Source organism: Callospermophilus lateralis, chromosome 2 (genome assembly GCF_048772815.1).
Source record: "Callospermophilus lateralis isolate mCalLat2 chromosome 2, mCalLat2.hap1, whole genome shotgun sequence".
Classification (NCBI taxonomy): Eukaryota; Metazoa; Chordata; class Mammalia; order Rodentia; family Sciuridae; genus Callospermophilus; species Callospermophilus lateralis.
The window spans coordinates 11,499,033-11,512,197 of NC_135306.1; the positions used below are offsets into that span (position 1 = coordinate 11,499,033).

At 37.8% G+C, this 13,165-nt stretch overlaps 3 protein-coding genes across 8 annotated transcripts in view; all 3 read right to left on the reverse strand.

The window, feature by feature from the left end:
• Nucleotides 1-13,165, reverse strand: part of Rabgap1 (RAB GTPase activating protein 1) — a 167,444-nt gene that overhangs the window by 69,892 nt on the left and 84,387 nt on the right. The gene's annotated exons all lie outside the window — the stretch shown is intronic.
• Nucleotides 1-13,165, reverse strand: part of LOC143641423 (uncharacterized) — a 166,217-nt gene that overhangs the window by 53,145 nt on the left and 99,907 nt on the right. The gene's annotated exons all lie outside the window — the stretch shown is intronic.
• Nucleotides 1,373-2,419, reverse strand: Gpr21 (G protein-coupled receptor 21). Its single transcript, XM_076843118.2, has one exon. The coding sequence runs from the start codon at nt 2,417-2,419 to the stop codon at nt 1,373-1,375; it is 1,047 nt and encodes a 348-aa protein (XP_076699233.1).

The window sequence follows — 13,165 nt, forward strand, 5'->3', positions numbered from 1 at the left end:
CTTTTAGAAAAGTAAACTTCTTGCTTTAAAGATAATCATTTTTAAGAACAAAACATGATATTATACACAAATACATACCATTCTGATAATAATTCTAGAAAATGATAATAAAATCCTACAGAATTTGCCAGTGTGTTGGAAAAACAAAAATGAACAAAAGACTTATAGAAAAAACTGTATGCCAAAAGATTTTTTTCTCCAGTAAAAAAAAAAAAAAAGCAATAAAAGAGATTCAGATTAACCAGAATCTCCCCTTCCTTCACTCAACGTGGATTCTTTAACACTGAAAGAATGCTTTCCAAAATTAGTTTTTACTGTATTAGTTGATTCTATTTAACCACGAAGAAAACATGTCAATTAGCTCCATTTTAAAAAATGAGTATATTACAGTGCGTGTACACATACATATTTACCCCACTCCCTGGGCAGGATAGTGAACTCAGGACTTTGCATATACTGACCACTGAGCCCTACCTCCAGCCAATAGTATATTTTGACTTGATTACCTATGGCACTCTTCTGGTTGCTGTTCTAATATTTCAAAAGTCTTTGGATAAAAAAGAACAAAAAACACTAAAGTCACATTTTTATATATTTTCACCGTTATCAACTGCTTGCAATTAATTTTAGCTCACTGAAATACATTTTGTCATGAAAGAGAAATCTAACTCAATTCAAATATTCTCAATATACACAAACACCTGGGCAAAAATACTGCATCAATTACTTATATGCACATGTATCAAAATCTCTGTGAAGCATAGCACAAAAAAGTAGCTCAGTTTTTCATAAACTATGAGTTGGTTGCACTTTTACTTCTGTGGTTCATTGCAAAATTTTAAAAGTAATGTTTAATTGTTCACATTATTCACCCCATTAAGAGTTCTCTCAAGAGAATATAACGCAAAACATTTGGCTGTCTAAATGACAGTGTTGAAACTTGCAGTGTACAGATAAAAAAAATTAAGTCCCTGTTAATTTATCAGTATATTTTAATATTCCCTGTTGAAAGATATCAATTGCACAGGAAGTCCAAATGCTGGAAAGAATCTAGAAAAGTGACAAGAGAATGATGACTTTTAAAATGCTGACGCTTTTTCACACCCAGGTTCAGTCACACCAGCTGGAGAGAGGTGTTAGGTATGGCTTTATTCCTTTAAATCTGAGAAATGTAGTCATTTCCATGACATTTCAAAAACTGGAACAAGAGAAATTTATACTCATGATCCTGATTCTTCTGATTCAAAATCACATTTAGGAAAAAATTTCATGCAAATTTAAAAAAAAGATATTTGGATAGATCACTTGTGTGCTATTGCTTAGTCAAATTATTCTGTCCCCGATTTCCTAGTGAACTAGTGACTGAGCCATTTCAGACATGACATCCATTAAGGGGGCCTTTTCTCCTAACTGTATAAGGGTCCTTGTCAGTGGTCTGACTTGCACAAGTACACACAGCCCCTGATAGGCGTTTAAGTCCTCTTTGGAAGACACTGTTGGACAGACTATAAATGACACAATTGCAGAAACTGTTACTAATAGCAAGCCAGGTGGTCAAGAAGGATACGAAGCGGTTGCTGTGGCCAGTGGAACTCTCCAACAAGAAGTAGATAATATAGGGCAACCAGAGGACATAAAATACACTAGTGATTCGGAACAGGACCATGGCATAACGCTTATCGGGACAGGCCTGTTCTTCCCCAGTCTCCCCACTCTGGCTGCTGAAGCGGGCTTGCCTTTCGCTGATTTCCTTTGTATGCTGTTGGCAGATGCGGAAGATGTTGAAATATGTGAAGCAGACAATGAGGGCTGCTGGGGCATATAACATTATCACGATGAACAAGGTGAAGTATGGGTCTGTGTGCCAGGACTCCGCACACCACTGAAAGACATCTCCATGATATCCAGGTTTGCCCCAGTGGAAAAAGGAAGGCAGGAAGATGAGGGTGGAGTATAGCCAAATCAGGAAAATACACAGGCGTAGTCTCCAGGGTGTAACCAGGGTATTATACGTTAAAGGCTTAGTGATGGCAATGTATCTATCAATGCTGATACAGGCCAGAGAAGCCATAGAGACACTCTTCAGAACTGATACTGCAAAGCCAAATATCTGGCAAGTCAAGGACTCCTCTAATGGTAGGGAATAGTGAAGGAGTGATAAAGAAGGGACCAAGCAGCTTACCCCCACCAGGAGGTCAGCATATGCCATTGTCTGGATAAAATAACTTGTAGTGTGATGGTTCAACAAAGGTGCACAGTGAAATACAAAAATCACAATGATGTTACCAGAAATAATCAATACTGTTAGAAAAACAATAATCAGCACTTCCAAAAGGCAAAAACTGACAGTTTCCAAGTAGTCAAATGCCAAGAGACAAAAAGGGTGGCTGCTCTGATTACCATCCAAGGTGGAGTTCATCTTGAGCTCAGGAGTGATCTCTCACTTCATGCTGCCGCTTGGCTGCTGCCAACAGTTCAAAGGAGCAGCTGCTGTCATTGCGGTCAGCTGTGCATGTGTATATTAATGCCAGAAGAGCCTCAGTCCCCAAGCTCCCGGTGCTGCTGCTCTGATGCATTGCCTGCAGTGCAATTTCCCTTTAAATCCTTCTTGGAATAGGGAGAGCCAAGAGCCGTCGTCTGGCCAGTCCCAGACGAGGCCATAGTGCCAAGTTCACCATACATATAGCACCAAGGGAGAAAGGTAAATTTTGGGGCAATGTCTTCAGGCCAGGTTAGGGTAGAGAAAAGGGCTAGAAGAAGGGAGGAAGATTAGGAGCTTCAGCAGGAGTTGTAATGAGTCTCCTCTGAACAGCTGATAGAAGAAAAGGAGAAAGCAATTTACATTTGCATCCAGTGCCCTAAATCAAAGAACCTAGCTAGCCCAGGCTGCTATCACCCTTCCCACTCCACCCCTTCTGATATCACTATCATGGCTACAATCAATAACACCCCACATAACTGGTCCTTACTCTAAAGAGAAGCAACACCACACCAAGCTTTCAAGATCAACATAAAACAAAAGCAATCACAGATCAATCTACCCCCATTTTCTTTCATTTGAGTTGTTTATAGAATCTGCTTATGGTAATTCTGAAAACATTTCATTACAATCACCACTAGTAAAATTAGCCAAGATTAACTTATTTTTTCCATGAAATCCAATGTAATATTTTACATCTGAAAACAATTTAATAGAATATAACTGTTTAACTCAATTTCAGTGTTACCTGTAAGTCTGCACGCTGCAATCCAAACAAAAGCCACAATACATCCTTAAGAGAAAGCCTTGCAATGCAGGAGTGTGCTTCCCTCCTGTGTACTGCAGAACTGAGACACAGAGGGAGGGGATAAAGGAGAAGGAGGGGAAACAGGGAGAAGAGGGGGCTTGGAAAAAGGAAGAAAGGGGGAGGGGAAAGAAAATGCATGCACATGCTCTGGCATCTTTAGCAACTCATTAGAATGCATTGTCAGAGAGGTGCTCCTGGATTTCCAGACTGCACAGTGGGGGAATGGCTTAGTACACCCGCAGTGCAGCATTTAAAAGCTGTTTCCTCCTCTGTCTAGAATCCCTCTCTTAAGCAGAAAAGCAAGGAAAATCGGTAGCAGGGAAAATGGGTAGTAGCCAGGGCAGCGAATCAGGAATTAGATATGAATACATTTCCACAAAGGCAATAATGGGAAATTCTTATTTTCTTTTAGCATTTTTCCAAGGAACAAAGAATATTAAAAGAAGAAGTGTGTTAACTGTATATGGCAAGTGAGAAATCATAATTCAGCTGCATGAGAAGTTCTAGCTGAACAGTTAAACATTCAGCATTTTCCCTCTCATGATTCACTGGATATTCACCAGTTTTAAGAAACTTTAAAATCAGTTTTTCAAGATAAAAATAAAGAAAATGTTTCCCAATCTGATACTACAAAAGCACACAAACACACACACACACAAGAAAATTTACACTGTTCCCATATTCAACACTATCCTTTAGTTCTGAGATACCATTTCTTGCTTCTAGTTTACTGAGAAGCAGTACACAAATATACAAAAAATGAATAAGTAAATGTTCTATTTCCACCTAGGCTTGAAAATTACAGGAAGTTTCATGGTGCAAATCAGTGTTTGTATCATGACACACACAAAAAATCTTGTTTCTGCCTATTTAAAACAATATAAACTGGAATTATACTGTGGTTCTTCTGGTAATGTCATAAATGACAATTTTCAGTTAATCAGGAGTTGGATGCTATGGAAATGGTGTAATTTTAATATCTTTTCCTCCAGATATCTTTGAACCTTTTTTAAAACTGTTTTTTAGTTGTTGATGGACCTTTATTTTATCTACCTACTTACCTACCTGTCAGATCAGGCTGGGCAGGCAGCAACCAAAGTTGGTAGATTTAAAAGGGCCGCTGAACAGGCTTTATTGAGATATCACTCCCGGGCGGAACTCAATCAGACCCACAGAGGGGACAGGGGAAGGGTCTGAGGAGAAACCAGGTGGAAGCTCGACCGGATGGACTTTTATGGGGCTTACAGCAGGAAGGGAAGGGCTTGGGACAGGAAAAGGTGTCTTTAGGGTCCCTGAGTTGGTCAGGGGAGTTGGCTGAACTCCAGGATTGGCCAGGGGGTCCTGCTGATTGACAGGCATTAGTCAGGAGAGCTGGCTGATTGACAGGTGTTTCCGCCGGCATCTGATTGATGTTCAAAGCAGCACAGGCTGCTTTGTTCTAAGTTGCCACTAAGTCACCACCACCGACCTAACACTACCTACCTATCTACCTGCAGTGCTGAGAATTAAACATAGTGCCTCACACACATTAGGTGAGCACTCTACCAACCCTCGGCTACAACAGCAGCCCTCTTTTAACTTTTAATTCATCTTTCTAAACAAAGTTCCCCATACCCAGTAGAGTAAAAGAAAATAATGCTGACATTTGTAAGTATTCTAGGAGGTTTGCACACCTGGGTAGAGACATAGGTGATCCAACTTTCATTTTATTCATTTTATACATGTGGCTTTCTGATTCCAGGAAAAAGGTCACTCCATCAGAATTCAATGAATAACATTTCAAATCTAAAACACTGTGCTTACTACATGAAAGCAGTTAAGTAGAAAAAACTATCTGAGCATAAGCCTGACAGCAACATCCAACAGGTCTTACTGGAAAACATGGCAAAGTACGGCACAGTAAAAAGATCAATAATTGAAGGAACATCTCTGTTCTGATTTTACTCAGCCTCTCTCAACCTCTGTTTCAACATCTGTAAGATCAGGATAATACTCCCCCCACTTCACGAGGTTGTTGGGAAATAAAAAGTGCACTCAAACTCAAAGGACTTACAAACACCTATGACATACAAGGTATTTAACTGTTCACCTTCTGCCCCTGCAACTGAAATAGTAGTCCCAAGAGCCAGTGGTTTCACTAATTACACTGCACTACTTTAGGCTGGGCTCCTCTGTATCCTAAAGTGTCCTCTTTTACTATGACTGCAAAGTTCTAAGGCACACAACAGCTCTCTGGATACAATACTGTCATGAATTACTCAAATACATTAAGGCTATGCATATGCAAAACAGTGAAAATGGGGTTGGGGTTGTTGCTCAGTAGTAGAGCACTTGCCTCACGTGCCTGAAGAACTGGGCTAGATTCTCAGCACCAAATAAAAATAAATAAAGTCCACTGACAACTAAAAATATATTTAAAAAAAAACAACAATAACAATTAAGATACCCAGAGAGAAGAAAGAATAATATGGCATCAATTATTCCCTCTACACAAATAATTGCTATGCTGTGGTCTTCAGCCCCAATCTCACGCTAAGCTCCCTCTTCCATTTACAGTTTTGCCTGTTGAGGCTTACATCTTCCTTTCAATTACAAGCCCTTGCAGATTTTTATCTGCAATATGTCCAAAATCAAATACATTTTTTCCCCCCACAAATAAGCCTCTCTTTGCACTCTGGCATAACATTAAAGAATTGTCTTGACAATTCTCTCCCTCAATGCAATGTTCTTAGTTACCAAGTCCTGGAAATTTTTACAGTTGTTCTCTAATTTATTTCTTCCTTTTAGTTTTTAATTTAAGCCACTATTAATTACTTTGCCGGTTCCTGGCTTTGTTCATTTGCCTAATCTCTTCATTTCTTCCTGATAAAATACTCAAAAGCATACATTCTATTATGGTACTCCACTGTTAAAAAAAAAAAAAGTCAATGGTTCCCTTACTGCTTTTCCAATCTGATACTATCATTCCACTTCCCCCAATCGCCTTGCCCTACAATCAGTCCAGGTTACTCATTATTCTATATGCTTATCATAAATTTTATTCTGAACCCTTTTTTATTGAGGGCTTAATAAATATTGAATTAATAAATTTGGTCATGCAGCTTATTCCCTCTACATCTCAGGGTCCTTTGTATAAAACTAAAGAGTTCAGTTCTTTCAACATTTTTCTAATAAACCACTCTAGGAACTACAATCAAAATATTCATATAGAAAACTTAAAAAATGAAAAGGGCTGATAGCTACAGGTAGGCAAATCAGTCAATAATTAAATGTTTTGTTTTGAACTGAAGAAAAATATTTTGTTCCAAAGAGATAAAATATTAGTGACTTGGGGAAGGTAGTAAATCCATATTCTTACAAAAATCCACACGTACGTTTTCTCTTTAAAATAACACAGACCCATGATGCTTTCAGAAATTGGCAAGTTTTTTTCTGCCTTTTGAGTACATGACATTCCTCAGACTTTAACATCATGCCTGCCATGTAGCACTCTATGCTACCCCAACTATCTACCTCCTAATAACATTTCTAAACAAGAGACCTTTTAGACGCACATGATATAACAATACAATTTGGTCCATATCATTCACTAGTACTTTCCCCTTCCCTCTCCTCCCTATGTTTCCCCTTTGATTCTCATTGGAAACCCCCCACCAACTCACATCTTTCTTTTCGTTTTTTCTCTTTAGCCTCCATATATGAGAGAAAACACATGACCTTTTATTTGAGTTTGGTTTATTTTATTTAACATAATGTTCTCAAGTTCATTTGCAGGAAACTGAATGCATTCGATTATTATTATTTTTATTTTTTGGCATTGGGGATTGGACTCAGGAACACTCAACCACTGAGCCACATTCCCAGCCCTCTTTTGTATTTTATTTAGAGACAGGGTAGTACTGAGTTGCTTAGCACCTCATTCTGGCTGAGGCTGGCTTTGATATTCTTGCCTCAGCCACCTAAGCTGTGCCACCACATTCAATTATTTTTGACTGAATAAGCAACAGGTGCCTAATACAAAAACAGTTCTGCTTTTAAGTTGGAATATCTTTCAAGTAATGATCTAGTATGATAGAACTGCTGGTTGGGCATCCCTAATGTGAAGGTTGAAAATCTAAATGCTATGAAATTTCAAATTTTTGAGTACTGACACAATGCTCAAAAAGTTTTATATTTTGGAGCATTTTGGATTTCAGAGTTTCAGATTAGGGATGTTCAACTGGTAAAGACTTCGCAAATATGCCAAGATTCGAAAACCTCCAAAATAGGAAACACTTCTGGTCCCAAGCATTTTAGACAAGCAATACTCAATTAGGTTAAGGTATATGACATTTTTGCATGTCAAAAACTGTCAAATGTCAGCAATTTTAATATGATCAAGCTCATTATACTTAAAAAAAAATTTCTTCTAAATTGAAGATGAACACAATTGCAGGGTTTCTGCTCTCGCGACTAAAAGGCTCAGGGGTCACTCCAGTTAAACTGGGCTAACTGGGCTGCATGAAATAACCACACAAGAGACACAAATACCTTTTTCTTTGGGGTCGCTGTGACGGCTCCTCTGACCTTATGGGTCCGCAGAAAGAGAGAGAGCAAGAGCACGTGCTGACCCCTTTTATTGAGGAGAAGCTATTCAAATGAGGCAAGGGGTCAGGTTTCAGGGGGCTGAGTATCTTCATAATGTCCACGGTCAGCAGGTGACTGACACCTGGGTAGGCCACACCCAAGGACACAATAAGAGAAGGGGACACACACACAAGGCACTTCTATGGAAGATTCTATCCTAAACAGGGCAAGGGGTTATATTACAAAGGAACAGGTGAGCATAGCTTCACCCATGGGGCTATAGCAAGACACACCCATGCACGAGACACTGACCACATTTCTGTGACTGAGTACCTCAGCACCCAGCCGGGGAGTGTGACCCAGTCACATAAGGTTGGTCTCCCACACACAATATCTTTATTTTTATGTGGTGCTAAGGACCAAACCTGTGGCCTCATGCATGCAAGGCAAGTGCTCTATCACTGAGCTACAACTCTAGCCCCGACATTTTTTTTTAAGATACATTTTTAATTGTAGATGGATACAATACTTTTATTTATTTTTATGTGGTACTGAGGATCAAACCCAGTGCCCTCACATGTACTAGGCCAATGTTCTACCACTGAGCTACAAGCCCAGCTCTACATTTACATTCCAGTAAGTTCAAAACCTTTTATGCCAGGTGTGGTGGTCATACCTGTAATCCCAGTGACTCAGGAAGCTGAGTCAGGAGGATCACGAGTTCAAATCCAGCCTAAGCAACTTAGCAAAACTACGCAACTCAAAGAGACTCTGTCTCATTGGGTTAAGTGTCCCTGGGTTCAATCCCCAGTACCAAACAAACACTCCCTGCAAAAAAACAAATAAACGGTCTGGGGATGTGGCTCGAGCGGTAGTGTGCTCGTCTGTAATGCGTGCGGCCTGGGTTCGATCCTCAGCACCACATACCAACAAAGATGTTGTGTCTGCTGATAACTAAAAAAATAAATAAATACTTTAAAAAAAAACAAATAAACAAAAAAAAAAAACAAAAGCAAAAACCCTTTAAAGCTCCCTAGACAGACATTACTTACAAGAACTCCCTAGAGGAGAAATGACTTCATAGAGACATCATGGTTTAAAAATTATTTTCACAAATAAAACTTTAAAGGGATCTACTATAGTTAATTGCTCTACTGGAGCATGCAATGCACTGTAAAGTTCACAACAACCTAATTTCCTATAGAACCAGACAGCAAAAGAACTCAGCTGTAATATGAAAAATTGTGCTTTATATGAGTAATAAGAATTGTAATGCATTCTGCTGTCATATATTTAAAAAAAAAAAAAAAAAAAGAACTCAGCTGTGAAACACTGCAATCATGGCCTGTATTTTGAGGCAGGGCTCAAACACTCCAATGGTCCCTCAGTATCTAAGGGAGACTAGTTCTGGGAACTGTGTCAGACACCAAAATCTGTAGATGCTCAGGTTCCTTATAAAAAGGGTGAAGTATTTGCATTTAACCTACATAATCTTCCTGTATCCTGATTACTTGTAAAACTGATATAATGTAGATGCTATTTAACTATTATGTTGTTTAAAAAATATTGTCAAGAAAAAAAGTGTGTGTAAATATTCAGTACAGAAGCAACTTTTTTAAATTAACACTTTCAATCTCTAGTTGGTTAAGTTTGGGGATGGAACCCACAGATATGTAATCTGTGGATATAGAGGACCAATAGTATCTGATATTCCCACAATGTTAAAGTTTAAAGAAGGATCAACCACTTACTTCAGGAACCTCATGTTAGAGAAGAGGAAATGAATGGTTATAGGTACAGAACCCCATCTGAGTTCAAGGAAGCTAGTTAGAGCACTAAGACTAGTACTCAGGATTTCAAACTTCACATCCAGCACAGTTCTTGATAAATCAATCCCCTTTTATTGTTGGGCATCCACAGGCAGGTTCCTGTGAGTAAGTATTATTTAATCACTGCCTAGTAAATCAATCTGCTTTATAATGAAATCATAACTAATAATTTGATAATGAAATCATAATAATTTATTTTTCCAGACTTATAAAAATGCATCTGGGCCTTTATAGTCTCCTTTGAATAAACAATTCGAAATGTAAATATTGATTATATGAGCTTGCTACTAGTTTAGGTTCTGAATAAAAGCTTCATGGCAAAAATGTTCCTTCCATTGAAATTGACAATCACTGAAGAAAACAATGCAGATTAGTTTCAGAAAAAAGGCCAAAAGGATGGAAGAAAGGAAAAACATCAAGATACATTGCTATTTCATTATTTTATCATTATTAAAAAGGTCTCAGAGCCCAGCACAGTGGTGTAAGCCTGCAATTCCAGCTACTTGGGAGGCTTAGACAGGAGAATCTCAAGTTTCAGGTCAGCCTGGGCAACTTAACAAGAACTTGTCTTAAAAATAAAAAGAGCTGGGGGAAAAAAATCTGTTGTAGAAGTAGTTTGGTGTAAATTTTGCCTACTAAACACTGACTTAAAAGGAACAGAAAGACATACTTACATAAAATAAAAAGACCTGGGGCTGGGGATGTGGCTCAAGGGGTAGCGCGCTCGCCTGGCATGGGTGCGGCCTGGGTTCGATCCTCAGCACCACACACAAACAAAGATGTTGTGTCCGCTGAAAACTAAAAAATAAATAAATTCTCTCTCTCTCTCAAAAGAAAAAAAAAAACAACTAAAAAAAACTAAAACCAACAACAACAAAACAAAACAAAGAAGGAACAGGAGGATTCTGGAAATAGAAAATGCCTTCCTTTATCTTTATTCTCAACTCCAACTTAACATAAGTCACCAAACCCTAGGATAACTGGCAACTGGAGCTAAGAGGCTTCCATTCGAGTCTTACTAGTATCATATAAAGATCAGGACTGAAGAGCTCCTGGCCAAAGACCAGAAAGAAAAGAACACAAAGAATTTAGTTAGAGGTACTTGTTCTGTAGAAATTTATTACATGAAGCCAACTGTAGACAATATCAAGTCTATCATGTTGATCAACTATGCACTCCATCAACAAATGAAAGAAAATCATGTTCATGAAATGCTGAAAAAGTTCTTAATAAAATTCAGTAGACATTACTAATAAAAATTCCAACCTTAAACTGCTCACAGTGGTGCATCCCTGTAATCCCTGCAATTCAGAAGACTTGAGACAGGAAGATTGAAAGTTCAAGGCAGCCTCAGCAACTAAACAAGGCTCTGTCTCAAAAAATAAAAAGGGCTGAAGATATGGCTCAATGGTACAGTGCCCCTAGGTTCAATCCCTCAGCACCATCACCACCACCACCAACAAACTCCAACAAAGAATAAAAAAAAAAAGAAAGAGAAAACTTAAATAAAAATTATTTATAAAAAATAAATAGCATATTTCCCCCAAAGATTGAAAAGCTAAAATCATTTTAACTAAAATCAGGAATTAGAGAAGGAATTTAATTATCACCATCATCAAATCTGACACTGTCTTAATATTTCTACCACATATAAAAACAAAATCAAGACAACTGGTAGCTTCCAAAGACACTGAAATCAAAGAGGTGAAACATTTTTACTGTATATTTAGAAATCTAAAATATGCATTTTTGGAAATCATCAAAACTCAACAGCTAGATGAACAGAAAATTTATCAATGTTTCTTCTCCATTGTACCAAATGGAAAAACAAAAAACAAAAACACCCTCCACTTACCTTGTGAGTACTCTAAGATAATCTGGGAATAAAATAAAAAAGGCACAAGACTTACATGAAGGCATATCTGAAGTCTTTACTGAACAGGTAGAAAGACATCCCATTATTCTTAGTTGTGAAGATATAATAACAATTTTCAATTTACACACTCAATGTCAACTAATGAATTCAAATTAGAATCACTACATAACCTTATAAGATAGTGGTGGTGATGAGATTGGATAAATGATTTTAAGGCTTTTGTGGAAGATTAAAATGGAAAGAATAGTCAAGTAATTCATAGGAAATAGAAAAGACTTGCTTCACAAAGTATCAGAACATAAATCATAGCCTCTTTAGTCAAAAGAGTATCGAGAGAGGAAAACACAAACAGGTTAGTGACAGAACAATCCCAGTATAGATGACAGAATGTAAGATATGACAATGATGGTAGTTGTACTCAGTAGGAAAATAGGAATAACACAACAGGTTATCCATCTGGAAGAAAGTAAAATTGGAATGCTATCTTATGCTATGTTCAAAAATAAATGCCAGATGGACTAAAGACATAAAAATTAACATGTAAAATAAAAATATTTAACAAAATCTCCAAATTACATTTACAAAAGATTCTTAGGAGAGGTTTTTTAAGTTTGTGCAGTAGTGGGAATCAAACTCAGGGGTTTTTACCACCAAACTACATATCCTTTTATTTTTGGTACTGGGGATTGAACCAAGGGGCGTTCTGCCATGGAGCTACATCCCCAGTCCTTTTTATTTTGAGACAGGATCTGACTAAGTAGCTGAGGTTAGCCTAGAATTTGCCATCCTCCTGTCTTAACGTCCTGAGTCCACAGGATTATAAGCGTGTGCCACCATGCCTGGCAAGAGATAGGAAATATCTTAACCATGACACATTTTCTACATAGGAATTTGATGTTTTGCAAGGCATGAAACCATAAATAAAGTCAATTAAAAGTTGACTAAATAGAAGTGGTGAAAGAGAGCATCCCTGTCTTGTTCCCATTTTTAGAGAGAATGCTTTCAATTTTTATCCATTTAGAATGATGTTGGCCTGGGGCTTAGCATAAATGGCTTTTACCATGTTGAGATACATTCCTGTTATCCCTAGTTTTTTAGTATTTTCAATATGAAGGGGTGCTGTATTTTGTTGAGTGCTTTTACTACATCCATTGAGATGATCATATGATTCCTATTCTACTGATGTGATGAATTACATTTATGGATTTTTTCGTATATTGAACCAACCTTGAATCCCTGGGATGAATCCCACTTGATCGAGGTACACTATCTTTTTGATATGTTTGCCAGAATGTTAATGAGAATTTTTGCATCTATGTTCTTTAGAGATATTGGCCTGAAGTTTTCTTTCTTTGATGTGTTTATGGAATCAGGGTGATATTGACCTCATACAATGAGTTTGGAGGTGCTCCCTCTTTTTCCATTTCATGAAATAATTTGAAGAGTTTTGGTATTAGTTCTCCTTCAAAGGTCTTGTAGAACTAGCTGTGTTTCCATTTGGTCCTGGGCTTTTCTTGGTTGGTAGGCTCCTGATGGCGTTTTCTATTTCATTGCTTGAAATTGATCTGTTTAACTTGTGCATATCATCCTGATTCAATTTGGGCAAA